The following is a 22317-nucleotide window of genomic DNA, read 5'->3' as shown; positions in this document are numbered from 1 at the left end:
TATCGGCCAGTGTCCAGCCTTTCCCTCATCCCATTGTTGTTGTCCTGGTCGTCCTGGTTGTCCTGCCTGCTGTTGTAGTTGTTGTTACCCATGCACTCGAGTTGGCTGTTGGCTGCTCCGATGATTTCGCTATCCGCCTTGTTTGACTTAGCTTTTGAGCAACTTAAGCATGCTTTTCATTACGTTCCATTTGCTGTGAAAATATTTATCTAATTCATTGATTGGCAGCCCACAAGCGAGTCCTTGGCGACCCAAATGGGCGTGGCAAGATGGGGGGGATTGTCGAGGGGCGGGGCATTGTTTGTATCTAGGTGCATGCTTGGATACGTCTTACCCCTCGTATACTTAATATATTCCCAGTACTCTTCAACTATACGACTGTATATGTCTTAAGGGGCTAAATGGGTTTTGCAAAAACAAGGTAGATTTGTTGTATTTCTTGCTTTATTGGATAAAATTTTGCATAAAACATTCTCCCAAGTTCTGAAATCGATCAGATAAGTACTTTTGGAGATATAGGTTTGGAAAGTTGTGTCCCTTAATCGGATTTTTCTTGAAACAACTTTTTTACGATACGATTTTCTTTACTGTACTAACACACATTTAAGCTGGCAAAACCATGGACTTTGTTTTTTTTTTTATTTTAATTAAGTTTAAATTTAAATAAAGAAAAGTTAAAGTATGTATTCGGTTTTCTCAAATTCATTTCCGTCAAAAATTGAAATATATATTTTTTTGAGCAAACTGATTTGGCATCATATTCAGGAATCCATCACTGGCTTTAAAATGTAATCGGTCTCAAAATGTCAAGTGCTTTTAAATGTACAGCTGCTGGCTAATCACCCAGGGAAGATATATATAGAATATGGTCTATACCATACCGGTAGCTCTTTCAATAAATATCCACTTTTGCCATATGGACGGTCATTTGTTGCTTCGGCCGGAAAAGAAAAAAAAGAAAAAGAGAAAAGTGAAGGACAGAAGGGAAGTGGAAATAGACGGCAGAGCGAATGGAAGTCGAGGCAGATTTATAGCATTCAATATGTTTTCAATACTTCCGCGAAAACGTCAACGGCAGCAGCGAGAGCTAAATAACCGCTTGAGATGAGACACACAGAGCCAACGACACAGTACACTGAAAAAAACGTATAAATCTTACATTTTATTTAAGAATTAGTTACAGTAGTATAAGAACAAAATTCAGTTGATAAGTAGATAAATAAAACCACAGAAGTTATAAAGAATTTAAGGTAAAAGTACATTGTATACTATAAACGAATATATTTATATTATTATATATGTTTTCCAAATTGACCAACATATATCATTAAATATTGGTTAAATAGCTGCGTGTAAATATTATTAAGTTACCCAATTTCTCTGTGTGTACCGCAAGGGGGTGCATTTGGACACCCTAATATATTTCTAAGCGCCTCGTATTGCAACGCATCCTTCATGGAATGCTGCCAATGGCAACAAGACAGAGGACCGCGCCAGGATGGTGGGTGAGATCCGGGGGGGAGGAGGTGGATCCTGGCCAGAGACGGATGTGTGGATGGCCTTCGCCGGATGCGACTTCGACACATGTAAGCACACAATGCGCCCCAGTGTGTGTTGCAGGCTCCATCGGATTCACTGCTCGATGCACATGAATGCATTTTTCCACAAAATTTAACTTTTACGGTGGGGAGGCGGGGGACTGGAGGATCGGAGGGCAGGGCGGCTTTTGGTCCTAGTCGCCGTGCCGAGGCCCAGCATCCTGGCATCCTTTTTGTTCCTGCTGCCGTTGCTGTTCCGCTTTCGCCAAGGACTCTGCGGCGGCTGTCAGGTGGCCGACATTTCCCAGACCCCGCGTTCCTTGTCAACGCGTTTATATTGCAATTGCTGGTTGATTGGATTTGCCAGAAGCCAGACAGGACCCGCACCGCTCCTCGACTGCTCGACCCCTCGACCCCTGCGATTTCCCTTTCATTTTGCTTATGAATTCCGAGCGAAGCGAGAACTTAAAGTACCCGGCAAAGGGACGAGAAACTATTTCTGGTCCTGCAAACGATGTGTTAACAAGCATGAAATCTAAATCAAACCGCAAACACGCAGCCCATACCGTTGGGTCTGCAGAATCCCCTCTGGTCTTGCCATTGCAAAATGCTACAATTCATGATTGAAATTTAAATTGAATCTGTAATCTGAAACAAAATCTAATCGAATTATAGCAACAAGAACGCCACTCCCAGGCTGAGAGTTGGGATTCCGGAATCAGGATTCAGGATTCAGGAGGTTCAAGCTGGAGAGCGGTGGCAGAGGGAAGGGGGGCGGGGAAAAGGAAGTACTCGACGAGGGAGCAACGCCACGCAGAAATCAGCAAAAGTTAAACCAATGCAAAAAGCAATGGCAATCAACCAGAGCCGGGCAAAAACAAACCCAAACACATATGTGCGACAGGCGGATGCCCTTGATAAATTGGCAACAGATGGAGCCGGAAAAGGACCAAGCACTTTTCGATCTGCAAAGGACTCACTCGAACTTCCAGACTTTGGAGACTCCTAATGTCCAACCAGTTATATATATCTAGGACATGCTACTCACTTATTTCCATTTAAATTAGAAGTAGATGGGTAAGCCCTTAGAAATATTTCCTTTTATTATATAAAACCTATTTGTAAAAATAGTTTTCATAACACATTTTAATTCGAGAAATAATACTATCACAAGGAAATGGGATTCTCATATTATAATCTTATTAAACATTTTACAAATATACCTAGCAAAAGTTTTCTGGTGCAAAAACAGGGTCCAAATATTTTGGAAAATAAAATACATCTTACAAACTATAAAAAAATAATTATAGCAGGTATATATAAGTAATAAAAAACAAGAATTATGTGATAAAAGACCAGAAATATAAATAACACACTTTCACAAAGTATTGACCCTGAATAATCTTATAATTTGCAACTCTTAATATTTATGCACAGTAAATAATAAACTCAAATTAAAAGCAGGGAGCCAAATGATATGAATAATTATCAATATTGTTTTACCCCTCTCCATTCACAAATCTGCGATAGGTTATGAGCTGGTAATTAAAATGATGAGTGTTTTTTCACAAATAATGAACCGGTTAAGAAGCGGTTACGACTTAATTTAAATCAGTTTACAGTTTTTATAGACCCATTATTATGATAAATGCCCTCGAATGTTTTTCAGTAATAACATTAAAGGCTTGAAAGAAGTATTAAGCAGCAGGATATGACTATTCAATTATTTTAGTATTGTGGAATTTTAATCGCAAATAAAGTGGAATAAAAAAGGATTGCAGTAGCCGCAGTGTGAGCTGTTTGCATGGAATGGAATTGTAATTATTTTCTATCCGCATCGTTTCAAGTGATGTTTAAACACTCCACGCAAATGCGAGCTGGATCTTTTCATTTCACCAAAACACCAGCATAGCCAACAAGCTCCATTCATTTCGTCGAGGGTCGAGGAAGCTCATTGCGATGGAAAGGTTGCCCCGCCCCGGAAAAAATGCCCATCTGCCGCCGCCCTTTGGCCAATTTAAGCAGAAAAGCCCGAAATGGCAACATCATCAATGCCAACTACCAGCAGATAGAATCTTCCATCTGCGTGTGTACTTCTGGGTGGCTCTGGGCGGCCCAAGCCATATTTAAGTCAATTTACATGCAACAATCAATATTTTTTGTGCAAATAGTCAACCCATACCCGAAGGCAAGCCAAATCTAAGCCCAGGCCAGCAGTCAAACAAAAACCCAAAAATTTGTACACAATTTTCAATCTCAGCATCATGAGGGCCGCCCCAACCAAATATAAGCGGAATGCGGGGCGTGGGCGGGTGCAGTGCGTCCTCTTTGATGGCCGTCCATGTTCGTAGCCAAAAACTTAACTAATAACTCCTCGGTGTATCAGGAGACTAGCCGTTCCCCGAGCGCCCGAAATACTCGGACTGGCCTGCCGGACACACCGTGCGAAAAACAATGATACCAATCTATAAATTTATACGATTTACTTAGTTTAACAGAAGGACACTTGCAGCGCATTTCAGTTTTTCTAAATTTTCTTAAAGCTTGTTGTTAATACACACAAAAACTTTGTTATAAATTGGGGATCTACTTAATCTTATTTCTTATTAAAGAAAACCCATAAAATTAATACGATTAAGTATTTTAAAATATCAAGTATCGAGTATACACAATTTGTTCTTTTTGAGAACATTATTTTGTTCTATTAATATGTAAGCATTTTAATATATGGATATTTTATATAAAATTGGGAGTTTGTATCCCAAAGAACATAAATATATGAAAAAAAATATTGTCTTTTTTATGTTAGTTTAATGGTGTTAAGGCTTATCGTGCAAATTGAGGCCATCATTTGCAATTTAGTTTTTTTTTCTAAAAGCCACAAGTTCATCTGGAAGTCATGAATATGTTTGTTATTGTTCAGACTAAGCACTTTAATGATGTAAAGAATTTGTTAATATTTATTTCGTATTATTTCAATAAATGACAACACAAAATTCTATAAGTTATTATATTTTTAAATGGATTTTCCCGCCCCTATCACCACCCAAAACCTTCAATACTTCTATAATCCTACAGATATGTAGCATCTGGCTATCTTGTGCAGCAACTGAGCTCTTGAGGAAACGACCAGTAGGATTTTTCTCGCAGTGCAGGCTGGCAGCCGTAGGCTCGAGTCCTTGCGAGGGTTGCCACAGCAATGCCATTTCAAATCGGCTGGAATGCGAGCTGGGCTCTGCATTTCTCGATGTCCTCCTCGCCAGCCAATTGTTTTCCTTGCAGCTCCCCGCCGCGCAGCTCGGGGATCTTGGCCTGTGTCGGCTGGCAAAATGTGATTTATCTGCTGGGGAAATTTATTTGGCCAGAATACACGAGGCTAAAAAGGCAAAATGAAATGGGAGCTACCGGGCAATGTTCTCGTTGCTGCTGTGGTCTCGTTGTCTGTGTTTAGCCATTGCCTTTGCGTTTGCAAGACAACAAGCAACAAACAACGAACAACCAGCTAACAAACCATCGGACAGAGGAGGCACTGAAACTTGTACAACGTTTATCGTGGCCCAAAAGTAACACTGACCCAAATACAATTCACCAATCTCCAGGCTGAGGGGACAATGATTGAGGAGCAGTGATGTGAATGGGCCAGGTAGCACTGAGTACTTGTGCCATTCGCAGTACTTTACATCGTCCATAAGTATGTATAAGATATTTGAAAATATGTACAAATCACAAATAGTTATAAGAATGTCGGGAAGTATTCAAAAATATTTATATTTTATATTACATACATAGTCATTGATTTGAGTACATACTTTTAGACACCTATACATTTGACTCATATGGCTCTCTGAAATATAAGAAAGAAATACATTTTATTTGAATCGTATATTAAGGCACAAGTTCAGCTTTGAACCACCTTATCCAATTAAAGAAATTTTGTATCTGTACATCGCTTCAAAAACAAGGTGCCCTTTCCATCTGAGGGTTCCACATGTTTAGACACAAGTTCAACAAACAAGCAATCTTGTAGCAGCTCCCACATGGCGCATTTAATGGACACTCGCTTCCCCCGAGAAAATCCCCATACTCCCCCCATTTTCTCGACCTCCCCCCAAACACATTTTCCCACCTGCCGCTCGACACATGCCTTTGTATGTTGGGCATTGTAAAATCCGCTTAAATTGTAGCATTTAACGTCCGCCCGGGGCGAAGGAAGCTCGTGGATTGGCGGCACTCCAGAATGCCTTGTGTGCGGTTATTTTACGGTCAGCGGAGGGGAAATTTTCCTGATGATAAGTGCGGAGTGCGCTCGTCGGCGGTCGAGTGTATCGTTATCTTCCCCGGCTGCTAAGCCGCTTACAACACCACATTTCTCATATATGGAGCTTGCAATCTCACCGAAATTCGGGACCTTTCACAGATCTTCTAGTCCAACTCCACTCGATAATGCTATTGTCACTAAGTTCCCGAAGAAAGGATCAAAAGATTGATCGAGGGAATTAATACATTTTTTGAGGCATTCCCGGGTTTTTCAAAAATATTTTCTTTGCAAAAATTGGAAAAAAAAAATTGTTTTATCTGTGAATGGCTTTTCTTTTTAGCTGTGATTCAATTGTAAATTTTGGGCAAAATAATTTTCATAAGGGGTAATAATTTTTTTCAAAAAATAAAATTTTTTATCTGCGAATGGCATTTGATTGGAAATATTATAACGAATTCAACGAAGTATGACATTCCAGAGTGCGAGCATTATTTCCCTGGGTTTTGATAACAAAAAAACGAAAAATCGAGCAAGTTTTTCCGGATTTTGGCCAAGTAACAAACCTCATGATTATTTTCAAAAAATACAATTTTTTAGCTGTGAATGCCACACGATTGGAAATTTGATAAGAAATTTAACGAGGTATAACATTCCAAGATGTGACCAGTATTTCCCAGGGTGTTGATCAAAAAACCTTTAACTAATTGAATATCAAACAAGAAAGGAAAGCTAACTTCGGGCGGAGCCGAAGTTGATATACCCTTGCAGAATACTCTGTAAATTATATTTTCCAAAATTATTCATATGATGCATTCTTAATACTCATAAAAAATCCCAACTTCGTAACTTTAAAAACACCAAAGTTATGGCATTTCCGATCAATCAGTTATATGGCAGCTATAGGATATAGTCGGTCGATCCTTATGAAGTTTGGTAGGTCGGATTGATTGGCCAAAAATAAAACCCATAGAAAATCCCAACTTCCTAACTTTACAAACACCAAAGTAATGGCATTTCCGATCAATCAGTTATATGGCAGCTATAGGATATAGTCGGCCGATCCTTATAAAATTTGGTACGTCAAATTGATTGGCCAAATACAAAACACATAGAAAATCCCAACTTCCTAACTTTACAAACACCAAAGTTGTGGCATTTCCGATCGTTCAGTTATATGGCAGCTATACTATATAGTCGGCCGATCCTTATAAAATTTGGTACATCAAATTGATTGGCCAAATGTAAAACCCATAGAAAATCCCAACTTCCTAACTTTAAAAACACCAAAGTTATGGCATTTCCGATCGTTCAGTTATATGGCAGCTATAGGATATAGTCGGCCGATCCCGGCCGTTCCGACTTATATACTGCGTGCAAAGGAAAGAAGGGTGTGTGCAAAGTTTCAATTCGATAGCTTTAAAACTGAGAGACTAGTTTGCGTAGAAACAGACAGACGGACAGACGGACAGACAGACGGACAGACGGACAGACGGACAGACGGACATGGCTATATCAACTCAGGAGGTGATCCTGATCAAGAATATATATACTTTATATGGTCGGAGATGTCTCCTTCACTGCGTTGCACACTTTTGACCAAAATTATAATACCCTCTGCAAGGGTATAAAAAGTCCATAACGCAAAAGTATGATTGTCATTGTGATACTAAGCAAAATTCTATTTCACTACTTCTTCGGAAAACCACTCGCTTTCGGCTTTTCAGCTTCGCAAATGAAGCCTGTTCGGCGTTAATCATGCGGGGAATTCAAGGCGGTATCTTTTGTCCCTCAGCCCCTGCAATTAATCGACTGAGCACAAAAGTGCAGGGCATGCAATCGATGCAGCGAATATATTTCCATGTCGATCGCGGCGGGAATTGCAATTTATGCCCGACCCTCTTCCGCCGAATCCTGAGTCCTGAATCCTGCATCCAGTATACAGTATCCAGTATCCTGAATCTGGGCCCTCTGCTTTTGGCCAGGTAGCGGGCAATGACGTTCGGCTGCAATAAAACTGTCAATAGTGTCAAAGCGAGTGTGCTTCCCCAAGCCGCCCAAAATGCCACCCTTCTCCTTGCACCGCAGTGCATACAAAAGTTGGTAAGGAAAATGCAACGATTTATTGTGGTTTGGTTGCCGACGGCCGATTGCCTTGCAAGGACCTGGTCGCACAAAGGAATCCGACCGAAAGATTCATGGCCATGCGAATTTAACAGCCATTCGCCATTCCCCCTTACCCCCTACCCCTTGAATCCAGCACCCCCCTTGAAGCCATCACCCCCATCTGCAGGAATTTGGCCAAAATAAACGCGGCAATTGCCAACTTTGTGTTTTTGGTGGACCCGCTTCTGGCGCCACATCGTAACCAATTCGAAAGAGGGGACTTCCCAGTATTCGGTTCGACTTTTATACCTATCCATCATATTTGGCACTTCCTGTACAGGAAACTTATTTAAAAGGATGTTTCAGGCATCCTTAGATACCACTATTGGGAACTTAAAAATTATTCAGAAATAATGCTTAAGTGTCAAAATAAATGTATTGAGGGCATATGCATTATTTTTGGATTATTTCTAAGTTCACCCCACAAAACCTCCATGGTATGTGTAAACTCCTTCAGAACTTCTTAAAATACTTTTATTTCAAAGTGTGAAAAAATAGAGGATATCACTTTGTATCATTTATATTCTGTTTGTTTCTTAATCACATTGATTTCAATGCAATAACGGAAATACAGTCGAACAATGAAATTTGTTGTATAAGTATAGTGTCAAAAACAGGCTAAATGAAAAGTATATCAATTAATTAAAATTCTAATCAACTGTTTTTACTGAAGTGGGTCAATAAAATGCGAAAATATGGGTGGTCATGCAGAGGAATTATTCGATTGGCAGCCTTATGATCTTATTTCGTTCAATCTGAGCTTATCCAATTACAGTCCCAGCATTTTTTGATTTTCATACTATATTTGGGGTGTAAATACCAAATGGGAAATGGGCAAGTAAATGAAAATCAAATGAAAAAGGATAGCTCCAGCTCACCTAACGATATTCGTTGAGTGTCCTTCCGAAAGCAGAGTTCTTTCCTCATAACGATAAATTTAAATATCAATTTGGTTTGGCAGAAATGAAGTTGGCCAAAGAGTTTACGGGAAAGCAATGAAAACAATACGATTACCTTTATCAGTTTCAGGTTTCCGCAAGTCTCGTCTGTCTCTCCATGGAAATTTCTATTCTATTTTTTGCAAAATTTGTTTCGAATGTTTGAGATTTGTATCTGCGCACACATGTACGCAAAAGCAAACGCAAACGCAAACGCACACTCACGCAGATGGCTCAAGTTTGCCGTTTTGAATGTTGTTGCATACTTGTAGGCGAGGAAAAGTTTTGCGTAACTTTGCCTGATTCAATGATATGAAAGAAAGTTTGACATGTGTAGCAACCGTCAACGACGGAAACGCCGCCGCCATCGAATGCAGCGGCAGCGAAAAAATTGTATTCCATTTCAAAAAAAAAAAAATAAAAATAAAAACGATGAGAAAAAGATGGAGAAAATGCGAGGCGCAGGCAGCGGAAACTTTTTTCGTCATTTTCCTGAGGGAGGCGGAGCAGCAGCAGGCAATTGTCTCGTGTTCCGCCTGATAAAACACAACAAGAACATAATTTATTTCCACAAAACTTGAAAATAACATGAACGCAGAAAATGTATAAAAAAAATAAAAACGAAGGGGAGCCAAGGCAATGAAATTTATGGCCAAGTTTGAGGCAAGTCCTCCTTCCCTTGCAACGTACACTTTAAAAAATATATTAATATCGAATTGCAAGAACTTGACTTTTGAAGTTTGTTGTTCCTTCATAAGGGTTTCAAACACAAGGTGTAAGTCTTTAAGAACATAACTGTTTTATGAATGGTCTAGGTACACTTTAAAAAATCGTTTACTTATGCTTTCAGATAACTACTCACTTCTATCAAAAACCTAATGAAGTCAAAATTCATAAAAGCTGTCAGTTTTGTAAGCTTATGTTAATTTTTTAAGTTTTATGATTTAATTATGCTTACTAGAAAACAGTTTTTGTTGCCAATTTTTCTACCCTCTATATATCCTATATTTTTAGTAAACTAATCAGTGCAATTTATTCGAATTTTACCTGATGTTGAAAATTTAAGAACATTTTATTTTCAGTGCTTCGCTTCTCGATTTTGGGCCGTCGTCAATTTCCGCCATTTGGTTTTCGGCGAGAGTCGCCGGAGAAGGAGCTCACGCAACTCACGCACTGCGAGCAATTAGCACGGGATGGCCAAAAGTGCCTGCTGCAGTGGGCGTTGGGCGGTGGGTGGTGGGCGTGGCTAGCCGGTTCGCTGCTTTGGCAAACGGCGCTGACAACTTTCGACAATTAAGTGCAACAACGTGACCAGCACACACAAAATGCCAGCCGAAGCCCGCAAAAATGGCAGGCACAACAAAAAAGGAGCGAGTGGAATGGCCGAAGAAACGGGCTGAACAGGAGATGGAAATGCAGTTTTTCGCTTTTTGCAGGCGGTGGCAGGATCTGGTGGCCATGGCAAATGATGCAGGAGCGAAGGAAGCCAGGGCAACCGCATCATAACTGCCAATGCGAAACGCGTGCTGAAGGCATCGGTATCCCCTCCGAAAATGCGAAAATGTTGGACTTGCATCAGTCAGCCGGATGCAGAAAGAGATAGAGACAGGGCCTTAGAGAGGAACGGAAAATGAGAACTGGGGGCTTAGTAAACTATGGCAACTGACTAATATACCAGCCCCAAATAGGCATCGCTATGCGGCAGTCGTCGGTGGTCCTCTGCCATTTCCCGCACTAATCCCCAATTAAACTCAAAGACAAACGGACAAAATCATGATTTTTTGGTAAATCGGCCAGAAATAAAACATTTTAGCTTTAAGTGCCAATTGATTGGGAATTTAATAACGAATTTAACGAGGTATGACATTCCAAGTTTGGACTATTTTTTCACAGGATATTGAAAAAAAAAACTATCTAATTACAAAAAACTCTCTCCACAAAGCTCATTAATTGTTAACCTTTCAATAGCTTTAAATAAAATTAAATATTTGACCAAAAAGAGTCAATGAAACCTTTAAGCAGATCCAAATTAATGCTGATTTGATTTTGTTTTTTAAATTCTTGGCAAAATTGTTACATTTTTAAGGGTTTTAATTGTAACTTGGACAAAATAGAAGCCAAGGCTGGCGCCAAGTTTTGTGCATCTCACGACCAAAACTACCAATCACTTTCCAACCATTTTTATTTTTTGGCCGTTTTTCGCATTTTCAACTTTGAATGCCAATAAATTGGGAATTTAATAACGATTTTAACAAGGAATGGACACTACTTTTCCAGGAACTTTTAATAAATATAGAATTGAAATGTTGTTTACATATCTCGCTTTTTAAATTATATCCATTAACTAAACTTATTAAATAAGAACAAGCCTACAAGGAATTACTTTCTTCCCTTCTACTAAATTAAATAATAAATAGAGACTGTTTAAATTGATAACCCTTTTTAATGCAGTGGAAGAATAAAAAAATGACTTCAGCTTTGCTATTCTTTTTAAAAATCATAAGTCGCTGCAAATAGTTGCCATTTTCAAGGTGAGCAGTCAGTGTGCTTGAGAATTGCCCGAAAAATGCTGCGTTTGAAAGTTTGCTGAGAATCTCCGCAGAAGCTCTTCCACAAGAACTATTTGACAACAGCCGACAGCGGGGCAAAGCCGAGCTTAGGTCCTCTTTTGATTCTGCCCTCGCCGGGTGTCCTTTTCTCGTCGTCATCGTGTCCTTTCTGTGACAGCCGCCTGTCATTCTTATTGTTTATGAGTCGAAACAAATTTTATTTTATTTGTGTAACTTTAGACGCGTGAAAAAGAAATACGGAAAATAAGCAAACTTTCGGTGAACTCTGAGCAAAATGACCAAAAACAAAGCAAAACACAAGCGGGACAAAAAGCCAAAGGAAAATGTAACATAAACTGATTTGTCCTGGACAGCGAAAGTGGGCGAAAGGGGGCGAGGCAGTCGTTGCAGGACTTCAAACTAGCGGTGAAAAATGTTTGCAGCTGGCAACTCGCAGGACATGACAAAGGACATGGAAAAATACACCGTCCGAACGAAACAAAACATAATAGAAAAATGAAATAATAATAATGCCTTGGCACACAGCCCCGGCAAACATGACAGGAGGGAAAGGGGGGAAAAGGGGGGAAAGGATTCACCGGCGAGGAGGCAACTAAAGCCACTAGTCGTGTATTTGCTTAGTTGATGTCCTTAGGAGAAATTACATTCTGTCCGTCTGCCAGTTGTTGTCTTTGTTTGCCTTGCTAAGCTCTCTGAAAAAACACAGTGGGACGAGGGCAGCAACAACAAAATTGCAGTCTGCACTGCGAGAAAATATCACCAAAATTAATTAATTACTTTTCGACTTGGAAATTGGCCATTTACGCTAGCAGCTTAATATTTAAATATATTTTTAATGTACACAACTCACTACTTTAATACCAATAGTCCTATGTACGAAAAAGGACATTTTTTGATTTCTATCAATCCAATATCCAATTAAAATAGCCAAGTTAATAGTATTTCATTTAATTAAGATACGACTTGCAATAGTTATAGGTGTGGGATTAGCTTGACTAACTTTAAAATATAAGCTTGTGAAGAAATCATTAGTAAGGATTTTTTCTCTGTGCAGCAAATTGTCCTTGTTAGGACCCTCAACCCAACCTCGACTCGCGTATGCACAGAGAAGAAGAAAGAGAAGTGAAAGGGGGCCAAAGAACAGGCAAACGGCTAGAAAATGAGCGCGCCGCCAGGAAAAACTTTCACCCCTCACCCATTATCCCTGCCCCGAAAATAAAAGAATTGCAAAAAGGAAAACAGACAATGAACATAGCGAAAATGTATCTACAACTCAGGCTTTTGTTGTTGCTGCTTGGGTCAAAACAATTGCAACTAACAAAGCCAACGGAATTCTCGAGATACTCTCCGAAAAGCAAGATGAAATGGTGTATTCGACAGCTGGAAAAAGTATTTAAAAGTGGGTAAAGTAATTACCCATTAAAGTTACAAATAATGTTTATAATGAGTTTAAATCAAAGAGTTGTCATAAAAATGTTGCTTTATCCAATGGGACAAAATGAAATGAAAGCAAAGGAAACGTCTAAGCTCAATTTGCCATTTTATTTGTCTTCCTTCAGTATCACAAAGTCCATCAATTCCCGACATGTCCTCTCAGTTGCGAGATTTCCACTTCCGCACATGCTTTGACACAGAAAGAGACGGCGACATGTGCACCCACTTAGGGGCAACTTCCTCTCCAGGACGACCCCATCCACATCCATAGTATATCCATCCAGGCCCCAGACAGTTGATCTGTCTTTCAGCTCATTGTTATTGGGAGTTTAATGCACCTCCGGTTGGGGATGCTGTGTCTCCATTGGAAATTGGACTGTGGCCACTTGGCCAGGTCCTGCATGGAAGTCCTTTTGTGTTTTTGGACCTCCTGGCCATTGCGATTCATAATCTACCAAGGTTGACGCTTTAAAGCTGAAGGCGATTTGCGATAAGTGAAAGAAAAGTGCTTTAGAACTTAATCCTTAAGCATTTGCTTGGTAAGCTAAACCGCAAAAATCAAAAGAGTAACAGGACACACAGTTATTTAAAATTAAAAATACAAATTCGAGGCATCTCTCGACTAGGGACAATTAATTTTACTCATTGGTTGAAGGCTAATCATATTTTAATTTTTATTGGAAAATACACTACTGGCCAACATAATAAGAACATCTTTATACGGTTTGTTTCTTGACTCGTAAAACTTTTTTAATAAACTTAAGAAAAAATTAAAATTTACATATAGTTTGACATAAATTAAATTATAAAAATAGTTAACATAAGCATTTTGTAATTCATATTTAAAGTTTATGATCGATTATATCTAATAAACATAAAAAAGGGTTGGTCAAAAAAATAAGTGCGACAATTCTACAAACTCAAAACGTACACAAAAATTATCACTATTTTCTAAGCAGTAGTAATATATAACTAGTATCCAGTATATCCACTTTTTTTTTTTTTTACAACTTTGGCGATTCTTTTTGGCATTCTAGCAATAAGTTTGCGACAAGTCTCTATTGGGATTTCATACCAGGCTTGCTGCAGCAAACTTCACAATTCTTCGGCATTGTCTTAAAAAATGATCACGATACCTATGCACTTATTATTTTGGCCATTTGTTGGAAATATGTTTCATAACTTTTAAAGCCAAAATGACTTTTTAAACTAACCCCTAGATTTTGACACATAATAACTTTTTAGGCGGATTATTTTTGCTTTGGGATAGATTCTGTTAGCTTTAGCACTTTATATAAAATTATTCATTTGATTTTGAACAAAACTATTGCTTTAATGAACAAAAATAAGGCAATCTAAATTGCTTAACCTTCGGTAGAGAAATACAATTGTGACTTCTATTCACCATTTTAGCACCGTTGCCCCACTTTTTCCCAAAGACTTAAGGGCTTGCTTTGATTTTTATTGCGTCAGATACGATTTTTGTTTATTTCTGCATCTATTACTTTTCTTCCGATTACTTTTCGCTTGATTTGTATTCAATTGTTAGTTTTACGATTCATTCAAAAGTTTTGGCATCATTACTTTGACGTTGTTGCGGTTTTTTCTTTTCCAAGTCAAACAACTCTCCTCGTAAACAATATCGTCGTCATTATCATCGTAGTCGCTGGCAATTTTGATGACTCGGCGCGATTGAAAGTGGTTATGGCCAGCTTTAAATGATCCGCCAAACTTACCAGCACCTAAAGCTTTTTGCAGTTTTTGGCCATTTTAATGTTGTCTCATTTGTCTGTACTCAGAAAACTTTGAAAGCGTTTTTCCATTGTTAAAAAAACGCTAAAAAATCATATGTAAGTTTTTTGAGGTGTAGCTTAAACATTTTTATAGCCTAAGTCTATTTTTAACCATAATTTTATCTACCAAGATACCAAAGTTTTTGTATGTGCCGGTCTTGTCTTTTCTTTACTGTCATGAGCCATTGGAAGCGTTTTGGTTTGTTTTGTCCATTTCGCTTCGTTTCGATTCGTTTCGGTTTCAATTTCAGTTCGGCATCGTTTTTCTTGCTGATTTTGCTTATGCGAATTTAATTTACCGAAAGTGAGAAATGGTCATGGAACCGACCGGTCCCGCATCCTTCACGCGATCGTCATTATTATGAGCGCTAATTATATTTATATACGTCTATATAATGTTTCAGTTAATGGAAACCTATTTGCGGACCATTTCCCATCCGCCCCGTTGGCGTCTGCTTTGTCAATTGCTGCCACAGACGAAGGCATAATTTGTTTTCAAATATTTATTTATTTTTGCGGGTGCGTGTGCTTGTAATTACTCGATGGGGTTACGTAACACCATTTGTCTCGAAATTGTCCATCGCGGTGATTACGATGTGATGTCCAATGTACTTCCCTCGCAATCGACGGAGAAAGCATAGCGGAAATCTTAAGAGTTCATCGGAAATCGTCGGAAATGGAACGCCAAATCTTCAGTGACGAATTAAATGCATAACAAATAATATTGAATATGATAAATGGTTAAATATTCCACCAGAAAATACGGATGCTACTCAGTGAAATACAAATTTAATTGCTGGCTATTAAGCTTCTCGTTTTATTTTTTTTTACAAATTTGTACATCTTTATGAGTACATGAATTTATATAGACATATTTTCTAACAAATACATTGACTTATTAGATAAAAAGTGACATCAATTGATAACCACTTAATAAATCAACCATTAGCAGTATATCAAAAAACCGCAATCTATTAATCCAGTAAACTGTAAATCAATTTATTTTTAACAAAATCGATATAATTTTTAAAAGGTTGTGAAACACACCACGAAACAATTTATTTATTTGTTTTTTTTATAGTCTAAGCTACATATTTTGATATTTAACCAATATAATAATAATATAATTATAATATATAATAATAAAATCTGATACAAATTTAAATTCACTTTGCGTTACAAACGTATGATTGTTATGTACATTTCTTTTAATCAATATAATAAACAATGAAATGATTTTACATTGCAATTTTTAATGTGGGTATTAGTTTGAAATTTATTGTATTACTTTGCGCGTATCCCCTAGTAGTATGAATCAGTTTCCAGAGGTCTGAATTTGAATTCTTGATTTTGGGCTATTCCGGTTTTGGCCAAACCCTCTTAAGTGCCAATACCCACAGCACCCTGTTCCACGAATTTGCTGCATCAGATCCCTGTCCAAATATTGCCTTTGTTGTGTCGCCCGGCCCTCGCAGTCGCATTTCTGTCCTGGGCGTATTTCAAAAATTTGTGAAATTTTTTCCGCTCGGCCCGAAACAGCTTCCAGCTGCGACTCCACCTGGCTGAAAGCCCCCGATTTCGCTTTCCGCGCCCAGTTGGACATAGTTCAATGCCGAATCCTTTGCCTCCTGTTTTCCGCCGACTTGCAGGGCCACATTCCCCAGCAGAGCCACATTCCGATGCTAATTCTAATTAAGCGCATTTGATGAAGTAAACGTGTCCCGAGTTTTTACTTCATAAAGAAGGCAACAAAAATCCGAAACGAAACCAAACTGAAACTAAAGAACGGAACGATGGGGGCAGGGGGGAAAAAAGGATCGCCGGAAAAGCGGGAAAGTGGGAGAAAGTAAAAGCGCAGAGGGTTGAGCTCACAGATAAAATTTCAACGCGCGCTCATTAAAAACTTTTGGAACGGCAATAAAAAAAAATACAGCAACAACAATAGGGGCTGAAGATGAATAAATAAAATGAAATGTGTAAGAGAGGCGAATGGCGGAGGAAAATTCATAGTCATTGTCAAAATAAATTTTTCTTTTGAAATCCATTAAAGGTTTCATTTGAAGCGAAATTGTTAGAAAAGTGCAAACGGCAAGCAAAATCCAGTCGGGATAAAAAAAGCGAACCGAACCGCAGATGAAGGAGAAGAAGTGGCCGGAAAAAATTGAAATTATTACAAAACTTTTGTGATTATCTCGGCGGCCCCTGCCGCGCCCATGTCCTTCGCCCCGGACCGCTCCAATCAGCCATCGTCCTGCGAAACAGGGCAGAAAAAAGTCAAGTTTGTTTCGCCCAATAACTGTCAATGCGGCAAGCGTTTGGGCGTGGCCATTCGCTCGATTGCGCGGACAATTGTTGCGCCAATACGCCAAATTACCAAATGAAGTCCAAGTCAAGCCGAAACAGAAAAACCCTGCCCGAGATTCCATATTCAAAACGAAATCTTACTTATGGGTGTGGACTGAAATTAATATACTTAATGAAAGGGCATGCAAATTAGTATTTTATATTATAAACCAAACATAAATTCATTGGGTTTACCTATATTTAAAATTAAAAGCTGAAACTGGAACCACCTTCCGCATGACCTTAAAATAATCAGAATATCATTTAAATTCGAAATCATAATCCTAAGCCTATTTATTAGGTTATAGGATTATTTATTGAGAGCTTTTTAAAATGATTTATTACTTAAATCAGTCTGTTTTCTAAAGATTTTATAGTTTATTTATTGAGAGTTTTTTAAACTGATTTAATTAAAACAGTCTGTTTCCTAACGATGATATAGTTTTTAATTACAATTTTATATTAAATTTTAAAACAGTTCAAATAGATTTCTAAAGCGATAATATTACATAATACGTTGGTCGCTATATTTTTAATAATTGAAATGTAGTTATTTAAAAGGTGTAAGCCATAAAATTGATTTGATTTTGGACAGCTTAACGGAATTAAATTAATTATTTCTGGAGAAATTCGAAATGTAAAATGTTTACTGTTGCAGTCATTAAACCATTGATTTCGAGCTTAAAAATATGATGGGCAAAATTCGATCAAAGTGAAACCCGGATCAGTCTATTTAGTCTTAATTAGTCATCGCACTGGAATTAAACGAAACTAGGTGATAAACCTATTAGCAGATGCGTGGCATAAATCGGTTGTATAAATATTTAATAAACAGCTGGCCAGTTGTGAGTGTCGCAAGCGGAGACCCAGTGTCGTAGTGCCGTAATACCCTGTGGCAAGGCTGTGGAGAAAGCTGCCATCGGCAATGGCCTTGCCGCCTGCCAGTCAACCCCCCGCCCCCTACCGTTTCCCAAAAAATAGGGGGTGCGGCGGGCGAGCCACTTAATATAGAGATTTATGCTAATCAAGCAAAATGTATTTGCCGAGAGGGGTCTCAACTCGGCGACTTCGTCATCTCAGTGGCTCAAATGGAATGGAATCAAGGGAAGTGGAGTGGATTGTGGGGGGATTGGTCGCCTCGTCATACTAAATGAAAGTGAAAATTCTTATGTAATATGCTAATATTTCTTGCCGCGCCTTGTATTTGAATTTTTGCTGCCGATGTTTCTGCTGTGTGGATTACGAGAGATTTTTATAATTTTAGATTTATGGAAAGGGGCTGCTGCTGAAGAAAGCGACGGCGCAGAGGAACCCAGAGAAGTTTTGAGTCGTTGTTATTATCTTCTGAATGCTGTTGTTGCTGTCATCTAATAATCGCCTACGAAATTTCCAGAGATTTTTTTCTGGATTTGTTTTTATATATCAAGAAGGGAGGAGGGGGGCAAAGAAAAAATTATCGTATTTTTGTTTATTTGTTTCGACATTCATTTTTCGTACGGTTTCTTGGGACCTGATTTATTCACAATTGGCCGTGTTTGTGCTCAAACTAATTAATTTAAATTTAAATGTGCGTGTAAATGGAAAGTTTTATACTTTATGGCCCGGCTCTCATTTATAAATATATGTGATTTTTTTGTAAATAATTTATGGAGCCACATAATTTGGGATTAGATAATGAAAAAATCTGTAGTATCTGCATACATATCGCTGTAGATGCGTATTTGTGTGCCGATTATGGCTGCGTATTAAAAATCAATTAATCTGGAGAGAAAACATTCATTATGCTAATAGCATGGAGTGGAGCCCAACACGACAATTGATAAATGAGGCAGCGAGTAGGTGAAATGCAAACAAAAGCCATGAATTAATTGAACACATTTTTAATGCCGAATAATCCGGCGAACAAGTTAGTTATCCATGGGCGATGCAGCAGGGAATGTATTTAATTTACGGCTTAGAAAAAATTAAATCATGTCTGTCCCAAAACATGGCTAAAATTTTGGTAGCCAATGTAATTCTTCTTCGGTAATTTTGATAAGCTTATTAAATAACAGTTTAAGCTTATTCAAATTGTATTTTTTCCAACAATAATTTAAAGCAAATAATGTAAATCTGTATCGTTAATTTTCTATTTATATGTTATGACCTTTAATGTAAGTCATAGGAAAAAGTCAACGATAAAGACATGACTTGTTTATAAAAACATTGCATTATAAGATTGGAAATAGTTGATTTCCATTTTTTGGACACTCTTAACTGAAGTTCCCTTATGATTTTTAGGTTCAGCTGAGATTTAACGACTATTTAAATTTGTTGAACTATGTAAATAATTATGATTGGCTAAAGCAATACAAACAATTTAATTTTACAAACAAATTTGGTTGCCCGCATAAAATAAATGTAATTGTTTGCATTTCAACTTGTGAACTTTTTCACAATAATAATACAGAACTTTCTGTCACATTTTTCGCGTTAAAAGCATTTTCAGGTAAGTCAATTTGAGCCCAATTTTCAATTGGCATTTTTGTGTTCCGCCTTGCCAGTCAAATAGTTCGTTAACAAAGACAACACAACTCACATTCGGTTTTCAAATAATTTACTTAATTAAATTTAGCGGCCGCTTGCATTAAACAATCGCATGAATTTGATTTAAAAAATTAAGCTGTCCGCGGCGCACATGCATTTTAAATGGATTGAATAAATAAATTAAGCAGAAGGGCAAACAAATCACTTGGCCGCTTTTCCGATAAATGGACGCTGACAGTTGGTCCGGTTGGTGGGCTTCAGTAGGGATTATTGCAGCAGCAGTTCTTGATGAGGGCGTGTTCGTAGCAGGATTTGGCATACAGCAGCGAGCAGTCGTAGTACAAACACTGGGGCGGTCGCAGCTGGGGGGCGGTGGTGGCTGGGGGGAGGGGGGTAATGCCAAATTGAATAAAATTAATAAATGCAGGCGATTAAAAAGCGTGCATAAATAATGTCGCCAAAGGCTTTCGGGGCGGGAGCCACTGATTAATTACCTGGAAAGTCGCAGCAACAGGCGTCGTGGACCATCTTGTGGGAGCAGTACGTGTACACCGACGAGTCGCACAGCGGGCATCCGGGCTGCTGCGGCGGTGGTCCGTAGCCGGGTCCTTGTCCCGGAAATCCTGCCGGTCCGGATCCGGATCCGGGTCCCAGTCCGGGGCCTATTCCCGGCCCGAAACCACCAACGCCTCCGAAGGCGGGACCCAGGCCATTGCCGAAGTTCTGACCACCGAACTGGCGGGCTGAAGGAACCACAAATAGTTCATTTACAACAACACACATAAAGGAACAAATTTTTAAAAATTACAAAACCACCGACTTCCTTAAAAAACCTTCCAAAGAAAAAAATTAAATTCCTAACAGAAAAAAATATTTACAGCATAATATAAAACCCAAAAACATATATATAATTAGTAATTCTAAACATTATTATGCCTTTTATGTTAGCCTTAGTTTGATAAACTATTCTATTATTTGTAATAAATAAATAATAAATAAATAAGTTCATTTTTTTACTAATATTTTGGCAGAATTGTTGAACTTAATGTACATGTATCACCCTATAGCTAGATCAGGCATATCTGCAGAATGATATTGTAATTTCTTAATTTATTTCTTTAATTTCTTTTATTTCTTTCTATGTATCTATCAAATCATTCAAAAATGCCAATTAAGGTTATCAAGTTATTAAAGAGCTTAATAATCAAACACTTAGACTTATCAATTCCGAGTTAAGGTTGCGAAAGAAATCTACATTTTGGTCTTTAAGCTTCGAACTTAAATACAAATTTAATTTAACAACATATATTCAAAGCTGTAAGTTTGCCCAAATAAAAATAAACGTATAATCCTATATTTATTTATTTTTGAAAACAAAACCCATATAAGTTTCATTCAAAAAGCTCGTGTTGGCCGATTTATGCGATTAAGCCGAAACATTGGACTAGTTACGCTTCCACTATTTGGTTTATTATGCAACAAACTTGTTATCCGAATTTTAATAAAAGCTGGAAAGTTACAAAAAAGACTTATATTTTAATCTGCTTGAACAAAAAAAGAGTTTAACCCCTTCGTTGAATTGTGAACTTAAAGAAAATATATTTACGGTTTAGCTGTGAGAAATGAAACAAAATAAATGTGTTCTAAATCCAATTTATAAGAACAACTTTGAGTTATATCATTCTCTTCCAAATGTGTTTTTGTTTTGTGAAGCCGAAAAACTAAGAAGTCGAATCTTCAAGGAGTAGGAGTATGTTAAAAATGTTAAAGATATAGTTAAAGTAGTTGTTATTTTAAACTTTCAAATGAATGTTTTTTTGTTTGTAAACTAAAGTATCGTTGGTAGTTACCATCCCTGTCTCTATTCTAACTCAAATAAATTGTTATAATAGAAATGATCAGGTGTTTACTAGAATACAAATAATTATCTACGTTCAAACTTTTAATTTATAATAAACATTGCTTTAATATTACCCCAAAAATCTTTTAAAGACTTGTTTGATCGAAAAAAATGCAACTAAAAGTAAAAAATAATTCTTGGATTGGATACATTAAGGTATGCTTTTATTTGCTGATTAAATTATAAATTATTATTTAGCTTATAGTGAAGTATTATAGTAAACTGTTTTTTCCCACCCACTCACCTGCAGTTTCCTGTTTCGCCGTAACGAAGACGATTGCCACGAGCACGAGCAGTAGAACGTGGTCCACACTGCGTATGCGCAACATCTGGGATTCCTGCGTAGAGCTCTCCTGCCACCAAAAAGCCGAGTGTCGAGTGCCGAGTGCCGAGTGATGTGTGTGCTGATGCTGGGACTGCCGTGCGTCGACTGCAACAAAGGAAACCTTTATAGAGCCACGATCGAGTGGCGATCGATGGGGCTTTCGCTTTCAACTTGTGACAAATTCATATATAATTTGATTTGATATTTGATGGCTCTGGAGGCAGCAGCGCGACAACAAAGCAAATGACACGACAGTTGATGCTCAGATCTCGGATTTCAGCTTTCCAGCACACCCAAAAGTCAAAAAAAAAAAAGGTTGAGTGAGACTTTAACGAAAGTTACGGGGGCCGTGAAGTGAAGTGAACCAATTCGAAGCAGCCGGTGTATTTCGATATGTATTTGTATTTCTCGGTTCGATTGCTCTGACAAGTTGATTGGCAAAACTCAGCCGAAAACTCCCACGCAGTCAGATTCAAATTTCTGGCCGTTGACACATTTCTCGATTGGCAGCGAAATCTCGCCACCTGCA

General features: G+C 38.1%; 1 protein-coding gene across 1 annotated transcript; it reads right to left on the bottom strand.

The window, feature by feature from the left end:
- Positions 1-19616: 19616 nt before the first annotated feature.
- On the bottom strand, positions 19617-21956 carry LOC108048387. The gene is made up of 3 exons (XM_017128988.1): positions 21708-21956; positions 20058-20306; positions 19617-19942 (listed from the first exon to the last, which is right to left on the bottom strand). Exons 1-3 carry the CDS (start codon positions 21790-21792, stop codon positions 19821-19823), a joined length of 456 nt encoding a protein of 151 aa, XP_016984477.1. The 5' UTR covers positions 21793-21956; the 3' UTR covers positions 19617-19820.
- Positions 21957-22317: the final 361 nt, after the last annotated feature.

The sequence above is a fragment of the Drosophila rhopaloa genome, unplaced genomic scaffold (genome assembly GCF_018152115.1).
Source record: "Drosophila rhopaloa isolate 14029-0021.01 unplaced genomic scaffold, ASM1815211v1 contig_3, whole genome shotgun sequence".
Taxonomy (NCBI): Eukaryota; Metazoa; Arthropoda; class Insecta; order Diptera; family Drosophilidae; genus Drosophila; species Drosophila rhopaloa.
The sequence above is the reverse complement of the archived record's forward strand: the minus strand, read 5'-3'. Positions and strand labels throughout refer to the sequence as shown.

Excerpts from the sequence above, each read along its gene's own strand:
- LOC108048387 (XM_017128988.1), bottom strand. The coding sequence starts at position 21,792 with ATGTTGCGCATACGCAGTGTGGACCACGTTCTACTGCTCGTGCTCGTG. Across the intron at positions 20,307-21,707 it reads GGCGAAACAGGAAACTGCAG|CCCGCCAGTTCGGTGGTCAG; the intron begins GTGAGTGGGTGG and ends TGGTTCCTTCAG. Across the intron at positions 19,943-20,057 it reads CTGTTGCTGCGACTTTCCAG|CCACCACCGCCCCCCAGCTG; the intron begins GTAATTAATCAG and ends CCCTCCCCCCAG.